The sequence below is a fragment of the Salarias fasciatus genome, chromosome 12 (genome assembly GCF_902148845.1).
Source record: "Salarias fasciatus chromosome 12, fSalaFa1.1, whole genome shotgun sequence".
Classification (NCBI taxonomy): domain Eukaryota; kingdom Metazoa; phylum Chordata; class Actinopteri; order Blenniiformes; family Blenniidae; genus Salarias; species Salarias fasciatus.
Window position 1 is genome coordinate 20694769 of NC_043756.1, and position 25961 is coordinate 20720729.

General features: G+C 43.1%; 4 protein-coding genes across 4 annotated transcripts; 3 read left to right on the top strand and 1 right to left on the bottom strand.

Annotated features, from left to right (window-relative positions):
• On the bottom strand, nt 1–2912 carry ccno (cyclin O). Its single transcript, XM_030104247.1, has 4 exons — nt 2871–2912; nt 1328–1810; nt 656–841; nt 1–576 (listed from the first exon to the last, which is right to left on the bottom strand). The coding sequence occupies exons 1-4, from the start codon at nt 2910–2912 to the stop codon at nt 1–3; spliced, it is 1287 nt and encodes a 428-aa protein (XP_029960107.1).
• On the top strand, nt 2774–14098 carry tut7 (terminal uridylyl transferase 7). The gene is made up of 29 exons (XM_030104264.1): nt 2774–2857; nt 3777–4239; nt 4820–4974; nt 5106–5222; nt 6173–6350; nt 6447–6535; nt 6735–6786; nt 6898–6967; nt 7071–7197; nt 7294–7413; nt 7509–7643; nt 7757–7934; nt 8037–8713; nt 8803–8953; nt 9248–9334; nt 9460–9560; nt 9770–9827; nt 9933–10036; nt 10123–10212; nt 10296–10409; nt 10502–10579; nt 10662–10839; nt 10921–10968; nt 11100–11191; nt 11277–11392; nt 11871–12070; nt 12194–12264; nt 12342–12408; nt 13359–14098. The coding sequence occupies exons 2-29, from the start codon at nt 3795–3797 to the stop codon at nt 13415–13417; spliced, it is 3957 nt and encodes a 1318-aa protein (XP_029960124.1). The 5' UTR covers nt 2774–2857; nt 3777–3794; the 3' UTR covers nt 13418–14098.
• A 992-nt stretch (nt 14099–15090) lies between these two features.
• On the top strand, nt 15091–18696 carry isca1 (iron-sulfur cluster assembly 1). Its single transcript, XM_030104265.1, has 4 exons — nt 15091–15191; nt 17058–17111; nt 17422–17527; nt 17694–18696. The coding sequence occupies exons 1-4, from the start codon at nt 15111–15113 to the stop codon at nt 17840–17842; spliced, it is 390 nt and encodes a 129-aa protein (XP_029960125.1). The 5' UTR covers nt 15091–15110; the 3' UTR covers nt 17843–18696.
• A 2340-nt stretch (nt 18697–21036) lies between these two features.
• kiss1rb (KISS1 receptor b) lies at nt 21037–24178 on the top strand. The gene is made up of 6 exons (XM_030104248.1): nt 21037–21235; nt 21328–21452; nt 22443–22578; nt 22736–22974; nt 23061–23213; nt 23639–24178. Exons 1-6 carry the CDS (start codon nt 21037–21039, stop codon nt 23873–23875), a joined length of 1089 nt encoding a protein of 362 aa, XP_029960108.1. The 3' UTR covers nt 23876–24178.
• Nucleotides 24179–25961: the final 1783 nt, after the last annotated feature.

Genomic DNA, 25961 nt, shown 5'->3' on the forward strand with positions numbered 1-25961 from the left:
CTACATGGAAGACATTACATCTAATGTCTCCTGGTTCAGTGATACCAACAACTTCAAGTTGTCTTTGCATTCCTGGAAGAGACTGTAGCTGTGGCTCTCCAGATCTACACATGAATGTACAGAAACTGGAGTTGGACATAGTTCATTCACAACACGGTCCAAGTGGTCTTCCTGGAGGAGAACGGCGGTGTGTTCTGGAAAGTCCTGTTCGGTCTTGAGTAGTTCGCTGGCTAGTTTCAGTGCACAGCTGGCAGTCAGAGACGGTGGGTACCTGTTGAAAGCATAATCTGCCAGACTCAGCTCGCACACCTTTTGTGCAAGTTTACTGCACTGCCTGGGACTCTTTCTGTCTGGATCATTTCCTAAAAGCCTATCATCGCTTTTATCTTCGGCCACAGGTTGAACAGACTCCATGCAGCTGGTGTAATAGTCCAGGAAAAAGGCCAGAGTGGGTGCAGCGAAACTGAAGTTAAGACGGACCAGGATGAGACACTCCAAGTTGCAGAGCTGCTCCTTAGTGAAAGCACCACAACACAGTGACAAGAGATGGCTGATTCGTGGTGAGCACACCTCCACCTGAAGAGAGAGGGGAAACAATGGAGTGAAACTGTTTAGAGATACAAGCAGTCGGCTTAGATACACACAAAAGACAAACCTGTTTACTGGCAAGGAGAAGTGCAGTGACGCCCAGGAGCTGAAAGCAGTCTGCAGCAACTGGTGTGGCTGCCAGGAACCTGTCCACGATGCTCACCGCCAGGCAGCAGCACTCGAAGGACAGACCATAATGTTTGTGTACTCCGATGAGCCAGCTGACCAGCTTACAGCGTGCCTCTGCAGTCAACTGCAAGTAGAAACATCATCAATACAAGCAAAGTCATACAGAGGAAAAAACACAGCAAAATGTGAGAAATTAACCATAACTTAAAGGTAGAGTGAGCTGAATGTTTGATGTTAGTTTATTCTGAGTTCTTTGATTGCATGCAGTAAATGCACTCTTTAGTAAAATGTGGCATGGCAAGGCTGCTCAGCCTGAATTTTTGTTGGCAGATTTCTCTGCACCCTTAGGTTGTTTTGAACTTTTTTTTAATAGCTCATACTTTAAAGGTTAGATGTTTGAGTTTTTCAAGTGTAGAAAAAAACTAAAACATGTTTAATGCCTGTGATTCAGAAATATTGACATATTCTGCAGATTGCACAACACCAAACAATATCTGAACATGAACACAAGAACGAGATGACAACTTGAGTGTGCAAGTCCACGTGTATCCATGCACAAAACAGTCAGTTGGTCCAACAGTGATACAGAAAAGACAGTCTTCTGGCCTACTTGTGGCTGGTGTGCCAGGCTTTGACAGGGATGAAACTGCGCCTCTTTCTCCCTCTGGATCTTGAACCCGATGTCTCCGTACTGGAGGTACCAGCTGGACGGCTGTCCGGGCGCAGGCTCTGGGGAGACGTCGATCCGAGCCGCGGAAGAAACCGGAGAGGTTCTCAAGTCTTCCTCAAAGCCGGAGTCGCCCAGTCTGGACATGAGTTTTTGTTTCCTGTGCCGGGCTGTCTGCCGCTGCTGCGCCGGTGTGAGCGCCTCTGCTCGTGGAGACGCGCCTTTGGAGCGTCGCCTCTTGTGGACCGTCTCGGAGCCGAATGAAACCATGTCCGGGCTCGACCTCCGGGGTCCGTGCGCACGTCTGTGGCTCGATGTGTGCGGGAGCAGCGCGGCGGCAGCCTGCGGGATGGAGAGGGGAGTTCCTCCAGGTGACGTCACGTTCCCGGGGTCTTCCCCGCTCTCGCGCAGATCACCTTTCTCCGTCTCCCCGGACAACACGAGCTCGACAATCAGGAGTCCCCTGGAGGAGCGAATTCAGCCATATGTCACGCCTCTTTTTCTCACGATGTAGAGAGTAAATCAAATAACCCCCCATTTTTTACATATTTCCTACAGACAGTAAAATGTGTGGAGATCTGTCAGTTTATATACAATGAATGGAAGATTTGTGACGTGTTGATAGTTGACTCCATCCTACATATCAGCCACCAATTTCTTTTGATAATAGAAAGACTGATATATTTTTTTCTGTAAAGATATGTTAGAAACAACATGTTCAAATCAATAAATTCACATGGAGACAACATTAAACTTCACATATGTGAATTTATTGATTTGAACATGTTGTTTCAATTGGTCAGATATGCAGGTGAGAGGAAAAATACATATTTCAATGCAGAGTAGCAACAATAATGATTTTTAGGAAGTTGATTTGAATTATTCTGAGATTTTCAGCTTGAAACATTTCTGATAAGCAAGCTTACATTAGTTTGATCAGCACCATATGATTGCATATGCCCATAACACAGTTCATACTTTACTTATCAAGTTAAAGTGAGCCAATAAATCAATCAAACCAATGAATCATATTGACACAACATCTACATTCAGGTAATATTATTCAGGTTATTTGTTTAAGTCCTTTTAAATGTGGTGTAAAAAAAACAAATCAATGCAATATATATATATATATATATATATATATATATATATATATATATATATATATATATATATATATATATATATATATATATATATTTACATATGTATACTTTCATTGAAAAGACTTGTTTGTCTTTGTATCTTTTGACAGCTTTTTAATTTTCTAAATGTCTAAATGCTGCATGCATGTATTTAAATAATTAACTGGTTTGTTTATTTGTTTGTTTGTTCAGTAGGCGGACAGTTGGCGATGACGTGCGCCGAACTGGCAACCCGAACGTCACCTTTCAAACTCCGGCGCAGGACGATCATGCCAAGTCAGACCTGAATCCCTCATCAACTATGTCCTCTGCACCCGCACACAAGGTATGTTCGCGACCTCGGTGCCGTTCCAAGGCTGATCGTCGCTGATTTCCGTCATCTTCCCCGTTCGCTGCGGTTGTCGTTTGAAGAGCTCTTTGAAAAAAAAAAAAAAATCGAAAAAAAACCCACCCCAGAAATGTTAGCTGTGGCTAGCTGTGTGGCTAGCTGTTGACGACTAGCTAGCATGCTAAATACGAGCACGTAGCATTCCCCGCTCCGCGTTGTTGCATTTTAATAAATGAGGGTCCGTGGTTTGGAGACGTCGCTTCAACTACCTGCGTGTTAATAGTGCTCAGTGTTAACTTGAAAAGGCGCAGGGAGTAAATGTTAAGAGGCAAATAACACTGAGGAAGCTAGTCCGCTAGCCTCCGCTAATACTTAACGCCGTGCCATAACAAGCTCATAAAGTCAAGCTGCGAGGTGAGGTGGCTCATTTTACTGTTAGCTGAGTTCGTCGAGGCTTCGGCGTGCGTTATATGTGTGTGAGAACAGTGACCTCAATTAACTATGGCGTTATTGTAATATTTGTGGCACCGTGAGAGGCGTCAGCGTTAATGTCGTGTCTTTCATAGATCCTGTATTTGATTTATAGGTGTCACCTGCCCAACTGTTAGAAGAGTAAATTAGAGTTTGTATTTGTCACCTGAGAACTCAAGCAATTTATTTAAACACCAGCTACCTGTTGGTGGTGTATATTCAAGTAGACAGAGTATAGAAGATTTTTACTTTTCATCTCAGCAAGTGTTTTGTAAAAGTGTGTTTTAATTTCTCAAAGTGTGATAGCGACAGTCACTTACATCTCCAAGCAAACATCACCTGTAGTACAAATTCAACAGCTTCTTGTTTTGTGATACGGTTTGGGCCAGTTATATTTAAGACACATAAGGACTATTTCCACATTAACTGGAGTCTCATCCTGCAGTTTTAGCATCGAAGCATTATGGATAACTCGGGCAGAGCGTTCTGGGCTCGGCCAGGTGGCTGGGAGAGAGAAGGAGGCGGAGGAGGACCTGCAGCGGATAAAGCTGACACCTGGAGGTCACAGGAGCACGCCAGAGGACAGAACTTCAGACCAGATGGAGGTCAGCAGGGCAAGAAGAACCAGGGCGGACCCTACTGGGCCGGCTCAAAGCGGGGAGGACTGGGGCCATTGAGCTACTCCCCTGGTGCCTTCAGGGGCGGCCACAGCCCCTCTCAAAGGGATGATCCCCGGTGGTTTCTGGGCCATGACAACAGCTATGGGACTCGAGAAGATAACTGGAGAGATCGTTTCCCGCAGCAGCAACAGCAGCAGCACTGGAGGAGGACTACTCAGGGTGAGGGCCCAAAGGAGGACAGGGAGCAGGGAAGAAGAGACGCCACTGATGACGGTGCTCATGATTCAGGTGAGGATCTGAAAAAGACGTGGAATCATGCAAATAAAACGTCAGCTCACACATTTTTTTGGGAAATATGAGCTGTGCCTTAATTCGGGGCCCCCATCATTTGAATGTGCATTTTAAGATTGATGGTTTCAGTTTTAGTATGATGATGCTGCCATAATGTTCCTACATTCCAGCAGGTGTGTCCTTCATAGCCTCACATATCCCAAGATTCATAGCACTTTTTTGTAACAAATAGTGTGAATTAGGCAACTTTCCTTGAGAGAATTCATCCTTAGCCACACGTGTCATTCAGTCTGGACAACACACCTGAACAAACACTAATCCTCACTGAATGTGCCGTAGTGTTGGATGAAGTATCCTGAGCAAACTGAGCTGGAAGACCAGAAATGCCCCGTAGCTCATCACGTTTTGTTAGTGTTACCCTACAGCCCAGTCACTGAAGCCTGAGAAATAATGTTCCCTGAAGGACGCTCTCCCCGAAACAGCTTTAGAGCCAAGATTGAACCATGTTATGCAACTTGTAGAAAGAAAAAAAAAAGATGTGATTGCATTTTGTCACATTTCTCATTTCTGTCTGAAGGGAGGAGACGAAGAAACAGAAACAAAAAGAAACCTTTTCTTGAAGAGAATCAGAACATCGTCATTGAAGAGTCCACACTCTCCGCTAAAGAGCTGCAAAGCTTACAGCAGACTGAGAGGCGGCTCAACAGGGAAGAAATCTACAGCTTGAAGAAGGTAAAGGTCCAAAAGATCTCTGGTTTTACACCTGGAATGTTACACCTGGAATGTTTACACCGTTGTTTCCAAAGACTTAGGAACACCGTCACTGTTGGCATCTGATATGTAATCTTTTGTTGTTGTTTCAGAAGTCGCACAGCCACCCTGGTGCACTTTATACCTGCGCGCTGTGTGACGTTCTTCTGGACTCTGTATCTGATGCTTACAAGCACATCAGAGACAAACGGCACAAGAAACGGGCCAGGGTGAGAAACAGCTTTCGTGTCATTTTAGTTTTCTTCCTGTGATAACCCATTAAGAATTTATTTTTGCCTACCACTTAATGCTCATCAACATTTTGCGTGTGTCCCTGTTTATTTCCCGATCAGCAGTTTCAGCTGATCAGCTCAGGCTTGTTTTCTTTATTTTTATTGCTGTTGTTTTACCACAGCTGCCATAAGCTGGCTCCCATTGGTAACATATAAACAGCTCTGCAACAGCCCTGCATCATCAGTAACACTGGCTAAAATACCAGCAGCGTGGAAGTATTTCAAATTAGAAGATGGGAATGATCTATTGACCACTTTGCAATACCTGTTTTTCAAGAGGTGGAAGCACCTGAGCTTCATTCATTCATTCGGTTGTGGGTCTGAGTGTGGTCAATATATATATATATATATATATATAAAAAATGGAGCATCGGACTTTCAATTTTGAAAAACATCAGATTGGGATTTTAGGCAAAAAATTCAGATCTGATCATCTCTAGAATTATAGCGTGTTCGCACTGAGCTTTTTTTCTTTGTCGCATTTTGTTCAGCTCCAATTACACGAAAACTTCAAAATTAAAGCAGATGAATGGTCCTTTCAGTAGCGTGCATATTGTGTTCCGTGTTGTCTTTGAGTTTCCATCTCCTTCCACACTGGTGAGTCTCTTCAGAACTGTAAACTGTTCTCGCTGTGATCTGACGGGGTCCTCATTAACATAAAAAAAAGCAAACACTATGCAAAAATAAGATTAAAAAAAGAAAAATAGTATGCCAGCAAAAAGTCCAAATGGAGCACGGAGGCTGGCGTTGTGAACCGGTAGCTCACACCACACTTCACTGCTCACAGGTTTTTGAATTGAAAGCGGTGCTGTTCTGTTCTCTACGGGCTTTGATGCATTGAAAGCCGGACTGAACGCCTCTTTGCTCGTGTGTGTTTCTGTTGAAAGGAGCGACAGGAGCAGGTCATGCTGACGGAGATCCTGCCTCCTGGTCCGGAGCAGATCGGTGCGGTGAGCGCCGCCCTCGAGGCCGTCGTCCGTGATCATGGCATGAGCCAGCAGGACTTTGAGCGGAGACAGAGCGTCGTCGCCTCCATGCAAGACCTCCTTCTGTCCGTCCTGCCTGGTACGAAATCAAAGACTGCTTAGATATGCTGAATGACTGTAGTCACTTTTCTTAAGGTTCAAAAACATTCTCTCTTTTATTTTCTCTCACCTGTAGAGATCAGACTCAGGTTATATGGATCATCTTGCACTAAATTTGGATTCAAGGATTCTGATGTCAACATTGACATTCAGTATCCGCCTCATGTGAGTAGCCCAGTGTTAACACTGTCGTCTTCCAGTGTTTTATGATTGACTGAAAACCTCCAGAATGTGTCAGGATGGTATTCATGACAAATTATGATGCCTTCTATTTTTTTTTTTTAGCTTTCAATTTCAAATGTTTGTGTTGTTCTTGTGATGAATATGATGTTTATAAAGGCTTTGAAATGGGCTGTATTCACAGATGCATCAGCCAGATGTGTTGCTGTTGGTGAAGGAGACCCTGTCTGTGAGCAGTGAGTCAACTCTCTCTCATTTAACTGCAGGATTATTATTATTATTATTTTTTTAAATATTCATGCAACACAATTGTTCTAGAAATGTCTCATGTTCTGAACTGTTTTCAGCTCACTTCGTCGATCTGGAAGCGGATTTTCATGCCAGAGTACCGGTGGTCATCTGCAAAGAAAAAGCCAGGTCGGTATCTCCAGGAGTCGCCCAGTTCCAGGGTTAGATGCCTCCTCTTTGATGGAACTGTGACGTTAACACGCGAACCGAAACTCTTTATTTTTCCCCGCAGTGGTCTGGTCTGCAAAGTGAGCGCAGGGAATGAAAACGCGTTCCAAACCACCTCCTATCTTTCTGCGTTGTCCAGTAAAGAGCCTCTCCTCCTGCCGCTGGTTTTAGCGTTCAGACACTGGGCCCGGGTATGCCACATTATTTTTTCTGACGGTGAACGACCAGCTGCCATCGACAAACATCTTATTTCTTTTTTAACACGTTATGCTCTTCTGCTTGCATAGGTCTGTGAGATTGATCGTGCAGAGGAAGGCGGGCTGCCGCCGTACGCCTTCGCCCTTATGGTGATCTACTTCTTACAGAAGCGCAAAGAGTCTCTCTTGCCAACCTATTTTAATCATGAGGTCTGAGTCTATTTCTTCTGATTCAAAATTAATAATGATTTAATCCTGGGTTTGTTTTCTTAAGGCGACTAACGTAACTCTCTGATTGTCTTTAGGTCAAGGTGTTTTCACTCACCAGGCTGTCAGACTTCAGTCTCACACATGTAGAGGATGGATATTTACACTGGGCTTACACTCCTTCCTCCAAAGAATCATCCCAGTCAGCAGAGGGATCCTGTATAAAGGGAAAGGTAATGATGAAGAGAAATACAGGATTTATTTGTTTTTGCCGCCAATTCATCACAGAGCAAAACGGAATGATGTTGTGGTGCAGTGAGTGTGTGCCTGCTCTTCTCTCTCTCAGGTCCCGCTGGCGTTTCACAGCCCTCACCCACAAGTAGAAGTCGGGCTGCTCTGGATTGAAATGCTTCGCTTCTACTCGCTGGACTTCAACATGGGTGACAACGTCATCAGCGTGCGGACCAGCGCCGTCCTCTCCCGGGAGATGAAGGACTGGCCGAAGAAGCGCATCGCTGTGGAGGGTCAGAAGCTTCCTGAGACGAGCTTTGTTTAAAAATCATAGCAAATCGTTCAGGTCATGTCGAGCTCGATGGCTTGTGGTTTCACTCTGATTCTGTTTCCAGATCCGTTTGCTGTGAAGAGAAATGTCGCTCGCACGCTGAACAGCCAGCAGATGTTTGAGTACATCCTCCACTGCCTCAAAACCACCTACAAGTACTTTGCACTGCCGCTCAACACGCCGGCCGCTAACCACAGGCGAGGGGCGAAGCCGGGCGCCGTGTCCGGGGAGAGCGCCGAGGCTCTGAGGGAGGTGGCCGGCTTCAGTCAGCTCAGCCTCCAGCCGCAGTACGCCGGCCAGTCCAGAGCCGTGGAGAACGGCCCCGAGGACTCGGACTGCATCATCGAGGAGGAGGAGGAGGTGGAGGAGTTCAGCGACTCGGACGAGGAGCGGGAGAAGGAAAAAGCAGATCTGGGCAAGAGCAGCCTCTCGGAGGACGAGGAGGACGAAGAGGACGCCGACGTGGGCGCGCGCAGCCGACAGCACCTGGACAGCGTGACCACAGAGGACGAGGAGATCTTCCCCGTGGACGAGATCTCGGGGGAGGAGCTTCTGTCCGACGAGGAGGGTCCCGATTTGGACACGCCTGGCTCCATGGACGAGGAAGAGGAGGCGGAGCTGCCGTCCGTCGGCGCTGTACCTCCGACTGCAGAGGACTCGGTTAAAGATGAGAACTCCGGAAATAAAAAGCAGAGAAAGCTGTGTTACGAGTTCACACGGCAGGCTTTCACCCGAGGAAAGGTAGGATTTCGCTTTGTGTGTGTCAAACTAAAATGAAACTGTTTTGAAAGGTGCGTCATCTGAATTGTTCTTCTTTTCTCGGGTCTCAGTCACACATGGTCGTGTGCAGCTTGTGCAAACGCGATGGGCATTTGAAGAAAGATTGTCCTGAAGATTTCAAGAAGGTGCAGCTGGACCCTCTGCCGCCCATGACTCCAGAGTTTCTCTGGATCCTCAACAAAGTGTGCGAGCAATGTTTCAGTGAGTATTATGGGATTTTCTATCAAGTTACATTATTGACACTTAAGTTTCTTCCGCATGTGTTTTATATATAAAGGTTTATATCTTCTGAGTCTGAAAGTTAGGTCTTTTGATATCTCAGTCTGAGGCAATGGGACCAGCTATGATGTTCATTTGGTTTTTGTAACATTTGTTGTTTTCATGTAAAAAAAAAAAAAAAAAAAAGGAAGAAGCTATTCTGTTAGACCCATTAAAGAAAAGAGTCTCATCCTTTCCAGTATTCTTGTGTTAATTGTTTCTCTCCTCTCCTTCCAGGTGACTTTGCCCCCGGGGAGCTAGAAGTTGGAGTGAGAGAGCACATACTGCAAGATCTGGAGACTTTTGTCAGACGGCAGTTTCCTGGTGAAGTGAACCGCTTAATCCATCTTTTTTTTTTTTTTTCAAGTTCATAAAATTCAAAACGAACAAGAAGACACATAACGGAGATATTTTGATTTAAACTGACAGTATTTTGCTTCATCGTCCAGGCGCTCGGCTTAAACTGTTTGGATCGTCTAAAAATGGCTTCGGCTTCAGGCAGAGTGACCTGGACATCTGCATGGTGCTGGAGGGACAGGACTCCATCGATGTGAGTTATTTATTGGTGGAAATTTTTATTCCACACAAAATAAACGTTGTTTACTTTTGGAGATCTTTAGGATTTTTTTTTTTAAACCTTCAGATTTGTATGGATGAAGAGATTTTTCAACATTTCTTCTTCCATGACTGTTGTCATTTGTGTGAGATAATATATTGACCTGTTTTAGTAGTCAATTTGAAATCTTTTCAATCTTTCAGGATGCTGACTGCATCAATATAATCGAAAGCCTGGCGAGAATGCTAAAGAAACACACAGGTAGACAATGCAATTTTAATATATTTGCTTAATTAAAAAGGCATGGGATGAAATTCATTTTTTATTTATTGTAAGCTTGTTTCCTTACCTGTGGCTTGTTCCCAGGTCTGAAGAACATCCTGCCCATCACAACGGCCAAAGTGCCCATCGTGAAGTTCTACCACGTCCGCACCGGCTTGGAGGGAGACATCAGCCTCTACAACACCCTGGTAGGACGCTTCCTCACAACCTTTCTCTCCCGCAAAAATAAAAATCCAGCGTTTTCTTTTAAGGTTAACCTGTTTCCTCTTTTCAGGCCTTGTACAACACACACCTGCTGGCTTCATATGCAGCCATCGACAGGAGAGTGAAGATTCTCTGTTACGTCATGAAGGTTTTTGCCAAGGTGAACACGCCTTCCACTCCCACTGGAAGCATTTGGAGCAAGAGCTGGTGTAGAACGCCATCTTGACTTCTCCGTTTTCACAGATGTGCGACATCGGGGACGCTTCCCGCGGCAGCCTCTCGTCCTACGCTTACACCCTCATGGTGCTGTTCTTCCTCCAGCAGAGGAACCCCCCGGTGATCCCGGTGCTGCAGGAGGTACAGGCCGACGGCGGGGAAACACTTCAAGAGACACTAGTTTTTTTTTTTAATAGGTTTATAAGATTTTTTTTTTTTATTCTATGTTTCAGATTTATAACGAGCAAACAAAGCCGGAGGTGCTCGTCGACGGCTGGAACGTGTACTTCTTTGATGATTTGCAAGCACTGGTGAGTGTTTTTGTTACCCGTCGTGGTTGTGCATCTTTAATCGTGAAAAGAAAAAAGAAATGTTCTCCCCGTCCCCCCGCAGCCCAGTCGCTGGCCACAGTACGGCAAGAATACGGAGTCGGTGGGTGAACTGTGGCTCGGCCTGCTCCGCTTTTACACCGAGGACTTCGACTTCAAGGAGCACGTCGTCTGCGTTCGACAGCACGCTCGGCTCACCACCTTCAACAAGCAGTGGACGTCCAAGTACATCGTCATCGAAGGTCGGCCGACTCTTGAGGCGTCTCAGGCTAAATGTTTTGAGAGTTTGTCATGGTGAACACTTTTCTTTCTTCACATGGCAGATCCCTTTGACCTGAATCATAATCTGGGTGCTGGACTCTCCAGAAAAAGTATGAAATCCTTCCTTTCTAAAAAAAAAAAATAATAATTTTTTTCTGGGCTTCTTCACCTTTTTTCTGCTGTCGTGTTTTCTCATTTTGTGTGTTTTTTTTTTTTTTTTGTGTGTGTGGTCGTGAAACAGTGACGAACTTCATCATGAAGGCTTTCATCAATGGCAGGACGGTGTTTGGGACCCCGGTGAAAGTCTTCTCCGCCGTCTACCCCAGTCAGATGGTCAGCTTTTCCTCATCTGACACTGTTTGTTTATTGCAGGGATGTAATTGTAGCTCTGAGTTTGGTTTGTTTGCGTTTGTCACAGGAGTATTTCTTCGATCCGGAGGTCCTCACCGAGGGGGAGGTGGCGCCCAATGATCGCTGCTGCCGCATCTGTGGCAAGATCGGCCATTTCATGAAAGACTGCCCCATGCGGAAGAAGTAAATGACATTTGTCAAAATGGCCTCTTTTTTTTTTTTTTTTTTTTTTTTTTTTTTTTTTTTTTGAGAATTTTGCAGATTGTTGCAAGGGACCTGAGGGAGTCATATCTGAACTAACACCCTCAGTAAGATTGTCTTCTCCTGGTCAGCATCAGCGTTAGAGGCTCTTTGTGTGTCCTGCGATAACCTTCAGCAACCACCACGAGTTAATCTTTCACTTTATCACGTTGGTCAGAAAACGCTCAATTCAGCCTGGCCTCAAGTGATAACAGCGATGTCTTCAGTGACTGACTGTTGGTGTAATTTCTTTTTGACTGAGTAATGAAAGTTAGTTTTCCATAGGAATGCTGTCCTCTTCAGTTTCTTCTGCACAGACGCATCCTTGGCTCCACCTTGTGAGGAGCTTTGGCGTGCTGCGGCGACTCATTCACGCTACCGATTTATTTGTACCATTTATTTTCACCCGTTTATGTCGCAGGTCCAAGCACCGACGGGATGCGGAGAAGAGGCCCGAGTACCTGCGAGACAAAATGGATCCGTCGGAGGAAGCCAGGGATCAGGCCAAGTACAAGAACGAACACTGGAGGAAACGAGACGCACTGGACACACGCTGCTGCTTCCTGTGCGGGTCGAGCGCCCACATCAAGAGGGACTGCCAGCTTTACAGGAACCCTGCAGGTTCGGATTATTGATTTTAATCTCATTGACAAGTGGTAGTTTTGTGTAGCATGAAAAATATTTGTTGTATTATTGAAGAATAACGTAATAATGCCCCCCCCCTCCTTAACTCTTATTTGCCAGGTAATGCGAGGATGGAAAACTTTGCTTCTCCTTCAGTCCAGTTTCGGAACATGAGAGAAAAGGAGAAACAGGTCTGTGATGTGGGAAATACTGTTTCAAAACGACTCGGACACATTTTTGCCTCTGCTGACGGTGTTTTCATCCACAGGGTTTGCCTTTACAAGAGGAGAAGAAGAGGCGAAAGCAACAAAACGTCATCTTAAGTCCACAAGCAGGTATTTTTTTTTTTCAATTAATTTTTTTGTGGAGACTGGGTTCAGTAATTGAGTCAAGCCTTCAATTTTACAATCGTCAGAAATAAAGGGTTCATACTGAGAACAAACATCGATGCAACAGTTGATATAAGCTTCCAAAAATGGCTGCAAATCCAACAGAGAGGCAACATGTATTTTTGTAAAGAGAACAGGTTCCTTTTTTAGAATGTTTTTAGCTTTGCATTTGTCTTCTTAGTTAGTGTTGTTAGTTCAGTGGTTCTTTAATTTAGCTGTAAATTGTGTGTGGTCCGAACAATACCTTGATGACCAGATAAGATCAGTCTTTATTCATCTCTTAGTGAAGACGGTTTAGTGTTACCAGCAGCAGTATACGATACACACACTCACATGTAAAGGGACTGTGCAAACATAAGCGTAAACAACACTAATAAAAGATAGGTGCAAGCAAAGAATAATACCAGTCCATATTAAATACAGTAAATTATATATAAATATTTTCGATATAATTATACAAAAAGGAAAACTAGATATTGTAGATGTGAAATTATTTGTAAGGATGTACCTTTAAATATATATGTTAAAGATGGTTTGATTGATAGGTAAATAAGCCAGCCTGTGCTCCAATAATGATGGATTGTCTTGTGCAGGGCTGGTGAGGAGAGGAAGTGTGACTTTTTCCCAGCAGGCTCAGATTCATCTTTCATCCTTTGAACTGTTTTGGTCACATTTGCCGCTGTTATGTCTCATATATTGCATTTTTCTGCTGCATGTATATTTTGCTTCTCATGTAGTCCCAGGATTTGTGGACTTTGTAATCCGGTTGTTTTGGTTTTTCAGCAAATAAAAGAGTAGCGTGACTTCTTCCTTGTGGTGCATTTCCAGATGTACAAAAGCTGGCAGGCGCAAATGTTTGAGTTCAGTGCTAACAGTCGTTCTCCGGTGTGTTTCAGGCAGCTTAGCCTGCAGGAATCTGGGCCGCTCCGGCCACAGGAAGAGCCCAGTGGAATGAGCAGCAGCCGTGGATTCACAAACCATGAGATCCTTCTGTTGTCCAGGCAGACTGCGACCTAAAGTCCAGAAAAAACCCTAAATCTGAATGGTACTGTTGGGCCGGTGCGAGCCCGTTAAAAGCCAAAGCCAGGACGCCTTGACTTGAAGCCAAATAGGGCCTTTTTATGTGTGCATTTAATCCCCCACCCCCCCCAAAAGCTCTCTTCTTCTCAGAGCTTTTTAGAGACTTCATTGTAACAAGACATCAACATTTTAAGTCTGGTTTAATTTGTCCCCTGCACTGATGTCCAGCTGGGTATATCCTCCCCGGCTTTTACAGAGGCTCGTCCTGCGGTGTACAACGAGTGTTTTTATTAAAAAAAAAAAAAAAAAAAAGGAAACAAAAAACAGTAGATTTTTACTTTTTTTTCCAGGATCACAGTATTTTTTTCCCCTCTCAGAGTTCTGGTCTTTTCTTGTTTTGTGGATAGACCCTGTCTCGGAACTCCCTGCGTGGAAGACGATAAAGCTGTATTTCCTTTGCAAACCCCAGCCTCCATGTATTTTCACCCATAGCAGGAAGTGTTGTAATAATAACAGAGCTGAGTAAAAAGTTTGTTCTCATACTTGGTAAAGCTAGAAAGGAATTAAGAAAAAAAAAAAAGAAAAAAAAAAAGAATCTGCTGGCCCAGCCAGCACACTTTGCTGCAAACACTGTGTGAGCATACATACGGAAACTAGAGGTGATCTCGGTTCACTGAAGAGATAAATGTATTTATTTGCCACAAAGGCGTAATGTCATTGTGATGGTGCCACAGATTGGTAGCTGCACTGTGGGGGTCCAAGCACCCTTTGAATTATGTTGCTGCTAGTTACGTCTCAATGACCTTTTATTTAGCTTTGATTATGAACAGTCTGGCTTTATCGTTAAGATAATATTGCTGAATTTTATAAAGGAAAAATAATGTTGTATTGTTGTCAACATTCTCATTTTAAAGTAGCTTTGTTTTAATGCCAGTCTTATTGTTTGGTTGGACCCAAATGGAAGGTTTAGTTTGACATTAGGAAATGTTGATCCCACCAGAAACAAATGGCCTGTGATTCATTTTGTGTCTTAATGAAGTCATTAAATCTAATCAAAAAACGAAAATGGCTGATTTTTTTTCTTCCACAGAAGCACACTCAGCTGTGACTTGGATTAGCTATTTTCTGCACTTTTTAATATAGTTTTGTAACTATCATTAATGTTCTGGACACAGTATATATAACGTCCTTATTTTGAAGAGTAACTGTTATCTACTTTATTGTCTGTTCTGTAGCAAGTCAATAAACAATGCTGTAGGGCACAAAGTTTGCTTTAGATGTCTTTGTTTGACCTCCAAATGTCACTGATGGTGTTCTGAATTAAGAAGTTGAACTTCTTGTCCCACGTTTCACTCATTGTAATAAAGATAATCCTCGCAGAATAACAAAGTACACAAAGTCCTGGCACAGGGTCTTGTTTCTGTGAATTGTTGGTAGGCTTTATTGGGAGATTACGCAATACCTATTATGCTTCGTTCTAGAACTCTACCCTTGAGCTCATTGGCTGCCTCGTCTGTCTTTCATTCCGTTAGCCAATCAGCGCCGAGAGCTCTATTTAGTGGGGCGGGCGCTATCTATTACACGCATGCGCACTTGTATGTTGTGATTCTTCACTGTATTCGTTCAACATGTCTGCCTCCATGGTGCGAGCGACCGTCCGAGCGGTCAGCAAGAGAAAGATACTGCCTACTAGAGCCGCGTTGACACTGGTAAGTTCTACTTTCTGCTCTTTAAGTATCGTGTTAACTGTGTCATTGTCACCTTTCCTTCAGGGACGTGAGCTGCAACGTTTGGTTGTGGTAGTTGTGTAAGTTAGCTGAGCTAGCTAAACCCGCTGTCACTTCAGGGAAACACTCAAGATCAGCTTCAGGTTTCAGAGTTTCCCTCTAACTTTCACCCTGACAGTTTGCTATTCTTTATCTGACACACGGTCCTGGGTTGTTGATCAAGCATGGATCGTAGAATTTAACGAAGTGTCACAGAACTGCCTTTGTAATCAGGGCAAATTAGCATCCTGAGTTTTGTAGCACTTTAGCAGTGAACCACATCAAAACACCTGACTTTCTCCAACACTTTCCTATACACCCTTGTCCCGAATAACACCTGCATTTACTAAATTACTTAATTAAACTAATTCTCCCGATCGGCAAAGTCGGTGCTATCATCTTTAAAACCGACAGCAGGTAAATATGTCGGGCTAGATTAATATCTCCGTTTGTTCAACAGAAGCCAAATAATTACAACATTTACTTCTTCTTTCTGAAGCAGAGACTCATTTTGGGCCAATGTTAGGTTCACCTTTATTTTTGCAATTAGAGGTGTGGTTCCTTCACGTTACCCAAGTCTCGACTTTATCATAAACGCGATCTGTCATTTATCTGCGTATCCACACGCGATACTTCCCCCTTTAGAAGGGCAGCCTGTCTTGTTCTTACATCAGTCAAATCAGACGATTGTTATCAAACGGCGAGTGGCATTGCTAGTCTTTTAGTTGACGCATGTTTTCAAACTCTTCAGCTAGCAAAAAAAAAAAAAAAAAAAAAACCCGCAAAGAGGCCCCTCAGGTCTGATAATGTCTGGAGCCTCACTGTGAGAGGAGAGTTCTAGCTCCTACACAACTTTGGATTATTAGACAAACAGTATGCCACTGATTTGTGACACTACAGGTCACAAAGACCCATTTGATGGTTGGAAGAAGACAAATCCTCAAATATTCAAAAATTGTGTCACATCCCAGCCCAATGCAACATTATGAAAGCACCTGAGTAAAATGTAAAAAAATAAATAAAACATCCCTGGAGGAAGGATTTTCAAAAGAATAAAATTCAAAGAGTTCGTGGAAAACCAGTAGTTTAAACTAAGACATTTGGGACTGAGCAAGGTATTAGTACAGAGATGTGGTGAGTTTTTCTGGGTGGACTGAAAGTGACCTGATGGCTCTTATCAGCTTGTGTGTTCTGCCTACACTGCTCTGGAAAGAGAGAGAGAGTGTGTGTGTGGTGCTCTGACTTGATAAAGATAGCACACCAATGTAAATGTGACATGGTTTGGCGCCCCTCAACACTGACTGCTTTCATGTAATAGTCTTGTGTACATTTTATATATTTAGTTATCACTCAAGGAAAGTTACTGCAGTATGTTTGATCTTTTATGGATAAATTAGGAAGAATATTTTACAACAATTTACAGCATAGTTATGGTGCAAATAATGCAGTTTTGCATTGGAAAACTGAAACGTTTTAGATATTACAAATATCTGAATGTGAATGTAATAATGAGAGGATTTATTTCACGGACAGTGGTGACATAGTTTTAGGGATTTAAGAGATTAGCACCATGGACAAAGTAGTTTACATCAGCCTTCCAAATGCGTCACTTGTGAGAGTGACAAGCACTTGGATATTTTCTTTATATATCTGCATTTTTTTCTGCATGTTTTTTAACACATTCTTTTCATTATCCTAATGCTGCTTTTTATTTAAGACAGTCCCAGATCTTCCAGGTTCAGTAACACTGTTGTTACAGTAGGATCAGATGTGCTGAGGAGTGATATTTCTCTCTGTTGTCTTTTCCAGACTCCTGCAGCTGTGAACAAAATCCAAGTGTTGTTGCAGGACAAGCCCGAATATGTGAGTAACTGATATTCTTCCATCTGCTGTAAGCCTTTTAATTCAGGAGATACTGCTCATCTACACTCTCTGATGTGCTGTCTTTCTAATTTAATATTTTGAGTAGGAAAAGTTGTGTTACATGTTATGTGCATTGAGTTTTAACTTGGTGTAAAAGTAGTTGTGTTATAACCTTTAATTCCCAAATCCCCAACAAATTTGTATATGTAGAACATTTGTTGCGCTTGAGGGTCTGGTTATTCTACAGCGAACAACGAGTGCTACATGAGTTCCTGAAGTCATTGTTTAACTGCGTCTGGCTGCTCCTCAGATTGGTTTAAAGGTTGGAGTGAGAACGCGTGGCTGCAATGGGCTGACGTACACACTGGACTATACGAAGGAGAAAGACAAATCTGATGAGGAAGTATTGCAGGATGGTAAGATGGCTTGATTTTATTTTGTTTTCATGTGGAGATTGATTTCACATATATATATATAATGAAAACATGGTATTTTACTTGGTAACATTAAATCAAACCCACGTTATTATAGCATGTAGTCATGAACCACAGCCCTACTGTGACACTGCGACCCCTTTTCCAGGTGTGAGAGTGTTTATAGAGAAGAAGGCTCAGCTGACGCTGCTGGGGACCGAGATGGACTTTGTGGAGTCGAAGCTGTCCAGCGAATTTGTCTTCAACAACCCCAACATCAAGGGCACGTGTGGCTGTGGAGAAAGCTTCAACATATGAGCATCGCGGAGCCTCCGCCCTCCCTCCCCCTCCCCCGCTACCGACTCTGTTCCACCCAGAAAGACTGCGAGACTGAGGACGCTGAACTTGAAGAAATCTCTGGAGATGTGGAAACGCTCACCTTCCTGCCACCGCTCCACCTGCTGACCACTCACATAAATCACTGAAGAAAAACTATTCAGGCCAGAAGAATTTCAGATTTCCAGCTTCTCTAATGTTAAAGATGTTGTTTTTTCAGTATTTTTCTGCTCTGCTTCTGGAAAGTCTTTGAAAGCATGATGGTTTTCCTTTCAATAGACCAGTACTCACATCAGTTTTACACCTTCAGTCAAATCTCAACACAACCTGGAGCAAATAGTATCTTATGGCCGAGGAACCTATTCCCTAGACCTAAGAACTGAGAGTGGCCTAAGTTGGTAAACCCACTAGGATGAAGTGTGAGACGACAAAGTGTCCTGTTTGAATCTGTCCACTAAAATCCGTCGAATGCCAACGTCAGCTGTTTGATGGACACACTGTCAGACGGTGCGCGTTCGTCCAGCGGCACGTACCAGTAGTATGCAAAAGTGGACGGGCTTGAGTGTCTTTAAGCTGTTTTATCAGTTTGTAAATTCTTTTAAAGATTAATAGATATATATTTATCATTGTGTGTAAATATTAAGAATGTAAATCCCTTGAATACGCATACGCACAAAAAGCAACGCACAATACATGTATCCCTCACATAGGAATACAGGAGGTTTCTGTTGCTTCATCGGAGCCAGGACTTTATGTTTCATTACACAGGATGTACTCCTAAGACTTGTAACCTGTGCAATATGTCTGTGTATATTAAATACTGAATAGCTAAAGTCAACCTTGTGTTCACTTTTTCCTCTCCTCTTTAAGGTGTGATCCAGTGTACACTGCGACTCATCAGTGTATTTTATCTCTTTATTTGACTGGCGATGTTGAACATGAGAGCATGCACAAATGTGTGACAATTCTCAATTTGCCCCTGGCAATATTGGGGTCAAAGTTCACTACAGTCACACACGAGTCAGCGCGCACCAGATGGAGTCATGAATTCTTGTTGCTGTCTTGTGACAACTGAGAATTTGTGAGCGTGTGCATCACACCAAGCCCATCATTTGCTCATCAGATGTCAGAAAGAAGGGCAGAAGCTGCTGGATTTGGACCCAAACCTGCGTGGAGACTGGACTCAGACTGGAGGCTCGTTTCTTAAGTGTGGGAATTCAATGGAGATATTTTTGAGCCATCTGATATGATTAAGATAATTAAACTGGCTCTGAATCGATAGGCTGAAAGCTCGTCTCTCAATCTGAAGGTTGCATGTTTTACTCCCCAGCTCTACATTCATACGTTGTCGTGTCTTTGAGCAAGACATCAAACCCCAAACTTATCAGTGGATGGATTGGATGAGTGAAGGATTGGATGATTTGAGGACTGCTCAAACAGTGAAAAAACTCTAATTGAAATCCATGTGTGATAATAGATCATCGATCAGCATTAAAAAACCATCAGGGTGCTTTTAAGAGGTTCAGTGAGAATGGATTTCTGATAAACTTCTGTCAAAATCATTATGGTGAACCAACTTAAAACTTAAAACATGCTGACAGACTTTAGTTAGAGAGCAACTTAAAAGACAAGATTGACTTTAAAAGATTTTGAACCACTGTCCTGCAAACTGCTGCCTGAACAGGTCAGTCCACTAAAAAATATAACATCAGTGCTTGTTTACATGCTAAAATAGGTACACAGAAAGGCCTAGACCGACCCTGGGTCTCCTCTGTGAGAGTCAAGCTGCTTGGAAGAGGAAAGAAGCTTGTTTCCTGTCATAACCTAAAGAGACTTTTCTGCTTATGTCCAGGATTCCTACAGACTTGTTAAAAGAGGAGAGAATGATGGGTCTTTGATAAAGCTGTTCGGGTCTGATTGAGATTTATATATCTTATGTGTATTTAAATTCTTAAAATCAAATTTTTTTAGACTGAGATGGCAATCAGCTGTCACACATTCAAGATTTTTTTTTGAAGTAACTATTTTTCCTAAGAAGAGAAATCATATGATATGTATCTAATTGTCAGGACAAAATGTCAAGTCTCGACAGGTAAAGTGACAAACACAATCTTACTCAAACACTAGAAGCCCTGCCGGTCTTACTTTGTGAGATTGGCAGAGCTTCAGCACTTTAAGGTCGGCAGCCCTGAAAGACGTAATGACTGCTTTAAAAACAGTTTGTGGTTCAGTGCCAGCGGCGGCGGATCAGACTGTACGGTCATGAAGAACCCCAGCTGTCTCCAAGAGCCATCAGGATTATCAAAGTGGGTACAGGTTGTTATGATTACCTTTTGCTCATTTGAAAGTTTTAAATTTCAGTTTATTTATAAAGTACCATGTAAAATGTTGTCATGTCAAAGTCGAACATTCAAAAAAAAAAAATAAAAAAATCAGTGCAACCTCATGACAGTCTGGTATTTGTGATGGGGGACAGCAAGAACTCTCTTTAGCAATCAGAAACCTACAGCAGCTGCCCATAAGACAAGACTGGTTGAGATTAGGGGATAGAAAAAAGTAGAGGATTCGGTGCATGTAGTGTAAAGAAAAGTCTCATTGCAAGACAGTAGTTAGAATACCTGATCCAGCTCTGACTCCAGGTTCCCTCAGTGGACCACGGTCCGGAGACCTGCCAGCATTTTCCATTCACAAGCACACTATAACACACAGTATGCTTTTCAACAAACTTCAGCTTGAGTTCATCTGTGCAATCAGCTGCAGCAATAACTAAAACGATCTGCAAAAAATGGCTTTAAATACAGCAGACATCTTTTAACAGGGGCACCCAGCCCCAGGTAATTACAGGTAATGATGTAGATTTTGTTCAAAATTCACATGACCTGCCAGCCTCTCTCATTTAAATGTTCTCTGAGAGCTGCGAGGGCTCCTTCGCCCCCCCGCCCCACCTGTTCTGGTGGCGTATAACAGGGCTTTCATCTCAGACCGGCAGAGAGCCGAGCAGGACAGCAGACAACACATCACCAGAGCCGAGAGGAGAGAACGGACACACCACAGGTGAGCTGTGTGGAAGAGAGACGTGTTATGTCACTGTGTGCCTAATCCGTATTGAAAAATACTGTTATTCTGCTGGGTTGTGTATCTACCGCAGACATTGTCCAGTTTGGATTGTGTGGACGATGGTGGAATCAGACTGTGGGACCTCATGCAACGCCTCCTCAGCTCTGGACGGTCGGGGGCCGCCGCTGCTGGTGGACGCCTGGCTGGTGCCCACGTTCTTCGGGTTCATCATGCTCGTCGGCCTGGTGGGGAACTCTCTGGTCATCCATGTGGTCACCAAACACCAGCAGATGAAGACCGTCACCAACTTCTACATAGGTAGCATCTCCACGGGGCTGCATCATCACGAAGGGGAACTTTTTCGTCTGGAGGTTCAGTAAACACTCCTGTGGTTTTTCCTTCTCTTTCAGTCAACCTGGCAACCACAGATATCTTGTTTCTGATCTGCTGTGTGCCGTTCACTGCCACTCTGTATCCACTGCCCAGCTGGATCTTTGGAGAGTTCATGTGTCGTCTAGTCAACTACCTTCAGCAGGTCTCTCTCACACACACAAATTCATATGTATTGTGCTCACACCTTCCGTTGCATTACAGTGGGTTATATTCCTTCTCTGCAGACTAACCATAACTACTACGTTCCTGAGCCTGACATTAGTCTGAAAACACATCTACACCTGCAGATTTAGGACCTGTTTTTGTTCCCACAAGAAAGTCAAGATTATCTGTTTTGAGTATGTGGTCCAATACACCAGCAGTGACCAAAACTATCTTAGTGCAATCTACAGCAATGAACGGAGATTGTAAGAAAGTGTTTCAGTAATTCTTCTGATGACCTTTGAGTAGTTAAACTGTAATGTTTGAGTGTTCTCTTTACAAACTGGCTTGTCACCTGTTTAATGAGGATGTTTCAGAGTAACAGTAGAAGGTGATGCTGAAGCTGCTCTTGATTGCTTCAAATGAGTGGAATTCTTTGTTTAAAATTTTGATTATCGCATTTTTTCACCACATTGAAAATATGATTTTTGTCATTGCTGGTGATTCTGATGGTGTATCCACACTGTCAGATTTCACAATGATTATAATGTGTGTTCACATATGGCTCCTCAACCATCAACAGCACAAAAATGGTGTTTTAGAATGTTTGATGATTTTAGAATTGTGATTCACAAGCTGTGGTAAGCTCTCTCTCTCTTGCAATGATACATTTTTTTTTAAATAAAATTTATTTGAAAAATGTACAAGATTATTAAAATAGTATAAAATTTGTCTAATTAAAATAAGTGTATAAATAAGGAGTCCATAGCTACAGGGTGAGCCTGTCTACTGTACGTTCAGGTCAGCCATATTGATGGTACCTGGTGACCACTGGTGCAGATTAATATGTGCACACAATGAAAATCAAAGAAAAGATAAGAAAATAAATGTGTGCTTATTGCATGTATCTCAAAAATGTTATTTTTCTTATTTGAAAAGCAAACAGACACATCCTCCAGCAGTTCCAGATGTCATCATTCATGCGTTGCAGGTGACTGCGCAGGCCACATGCATCACGCTGTCGGCCATGAGTGTGGACCGCTGCTACGTGACGGTTTATCCTCTCAGGTCGCTGCAGCACCGAACCCCCCGCGTGGCTCTGGCTGTCTCCGTGTCCATCTGGATAGGTATCGCCAACATTACCCACTTTAAAGGCCAGTCAAACGTGCAGCGGCTGACCTTTGACCTCGCCGAGTATAGTGATCTACAGTGATTGTTGACGTGATGAGATCTGAGTTTACGGTAAATCTGTGAACCATCAGTCATGTCCTCTGCTCTCTCCAGGCTCTCTGCTCCTGTCCGTCCCCGTCGCCGTGTACCAGCGTCTGGAGACGGGCTACTGGTTCGGCCCTCAGACGTACTGCAGCGAGGTCTTCCCCTCAGCCCGCCTCCAGAAGGCCTTCATCATCTACAGCTTCCTGGCCGTCTACCTGCTGCCTCTGCTCACCATCACCGGCTGCTACGGCTTCATGCTGAAGCGCATGGGCCAGCCCAGCGTGAACCCCGTCGACAGCAGCTACCAGGCAGGAGGAGCTGCTCTCTCACTGTAAACGCACACAAAAAAAATGTGCGTTTCCTATTGAAATTTACAAATCCTCCACTGTTGCAGCTTCAGGCTCAGGCGGAGCGAGCGGCCGCCGTGCGAGCGAGGGTGTCCCGCATGGTGGTGGTGATGGTGGTCCTGTTTCTGGTCTGCTGGGGGCCCATCCAGGTCTGCATCCTGCTGCAAGCTTTTGGCCTCCACAACTACGTTTTATACAAGGTGACTGACATTACATCAGGCAGGGTTTGTGTGTGTATGTGGAGATCTGTGTACAGCAGGATGAAACAGTAACAGAAGATCACCTACTTACAGTCATTAGATTATTTTATTTGTCACATACATACGCAAATACTGCAAGTGAAATGATGCGACTGTCCATCAGGCTCTACAAACATGAAAAAAAAAACATTAAAACAAAAATGGGAAAAAATGTAGAATTATACAAGAAAAACACAAACAATCCGACGAAAACCTGTGAAATCATCCAACACTTTGGAAACAGACTGTCTGAGACATAATGATTACACCAGACATGAAATAAAACCTTGTTGTGATAATTTTTTTTTAATTGACTTCAGAATCTGCAATGCACTTCAGACATGATGTCCTGTTTGAGACGGTTCACCTGAATTTATCGTCCACAGCTCAGGATCTGGGGTCACTGCATGTCTTACTCCAACTCCTCCGTCAACCCGCTGGTTTACGCTTTCATGGGCAACAACTTCAGAAAGGCCTTCAGGAACGCCTTCCCTGCTGTGTTTGTGCGGCGCGCGAGGGGGAGAGTCCGGGTGGGAACCACGGACACAGAGGAGGGGGGCCACGCGGATCAGCAGGCACCCAAGGGAGACACGGGGATGCACTTTCTTTCATCTGGCTCCTAAAGGGCACGCTGCACGTGGGCTCACTGTCGACCTATTGTTTATTTTTAGATAACACACACACACGCATACACACTTAAGTTCCTCGTGATTTCTCAATTAGTTCAAGACAATAATGCAGGACAAGAAGTGCTGACTCTACTTATGAAGCACACGATCATCTTTGTATCTTGTATCCTTCTTTGGATTAGATTTAGATTATAATCCATCTTGTGACTGCAGTTCAGTCACACTGATCGGACTCTGCATTTACAAACATTACCGCAAAAACAAAAAGGAACGTTTTAGTTGTAAACTGTGTTTAAATTATGTGTGTTTCCTATTGCACATTCTTGTTATTGTTTCATTTTTCTCTTTAAGCATTCATCATATTTGATATTTCTTACTCTTGAACATTCTTATTTGCATGTCTTTTGTGCAACGTGGAGCTGTGACAACTACTTTTCCATATGTGGGATGAATAAAGTCTTACCTTCTATCCTATCTTATTTTATTTGGTACTTTAATATTCTATTAATATTTTGTTTTTTATGGAGGAAAGCTCAAAGGAGCTTTCATTCCAATTGATATTTCCTCTGCATTCTAAAAATCTGTACAAACTTTTTTTTTCAATTGTCGTCGCCATGCATTGGTCTCATTAACTGAATACTTTCTAACTTTGCTGTTGTACTGATTGATTAATTAAATATATTTTTCGCTTTTTTTTTTGCTGTGAATTCAAATCAGTTTTTCCTCGTCTGTCATAAGAAGAACAGTATTAACAAATTCATAGAGTAAAATACAGTTTTGGTGTAGTGAGTACCATTTACATGTTACTGCTTTTATGCATATGCTTTTTTTTTTAAGACAGACACATATCTACACTATGATAATAGAAAATATATTTTAATATGATTTAATATATACATTTAAGACAAAACACACGAGTGGTTTTGCAGCCATTATTCACAAAAGAATGTAAAAATAAAGTAAATTCATGAAAAACACACTCCACTGAAATTTCACATTTTGGAACACAGTAATCTCGAAGAATGCAGAATTACATCAACATAGATGGTCTTTAGGTGGTAAAAGTTAACATGTAACAAATCAAAACGGAAACATGCCAGGCCTGGAACTCATTCAATTAAGAGCAGCGCCACAGGGAGGCAGTGTAGCACCTAATGTGTAGTTTAAAGATACCAACAGTTTTTAACACACAAGCAGTTAAACATCAAATAAATAGATTTAGAGCGCCTCCAGAGAAACGTGCCACGTGAACTTCCATGGTAGGTTTTGGATGATGGACTTTTCCTGGTAGAAATAATGTGAATCTACTCACCCGTAACTCTCACGCTAGTAGGGGGCCCCGACAGACGGCGGATATCAGCGACACAACTTGAAACCCCCGGATACATTACAATGACATGTTGGGAACCTACCTAATGGGGCCCCACTACTACCCGGCTTGCATCGGGATACAGTCAAGTAACCAACTCGGCCCCAGGCTAAGTCGGCTTATAGCCAAGTTGGCCCCATGCCTCAAGTCTCATGCACTGAGCGTGACAGTCACGTATTTCGGTCTTTTGCCACGCACTCATGCCACACATTGTATTTCTCACGCAGAAAAAAAAAAAAAAAAAAATACCGGTAAATTTGCCTGGTGCGCTGCTGCTATGGAACTGTCACTCACTGCTTTCAGCCTGGTTTTTTCTCCTGCGAAGTCCACCTGAGCTGATATGAAGTTTGTGCAAAGAGAGAAGGAACCTTATTGGTGCTGAATTGAACTGAATGGTGAGTTGTGTTACATATTACAGTATCAAAATGATTTAAAGTGCATATTGTGAAATAATGTTAATATTTACATTAAATGCTTAATGATTAAATGAAATATGATGCACTTTATTGCGTTTTGCAAAAAAGAGAGCTTTAGAACTGACACATTGTTGCCAACTCCTCACTTAGGAACTTTGTAGATGACGCCATCTTCTCATTTGTATAGAGGCTCATTTGCATATCTAGGTCAACTTAGATGATGACGTCATTTAAAAACGATACATTGTTGCAAACTCCTCAGTCAGGAAATTTCTAAATGACATCTTCATACAGA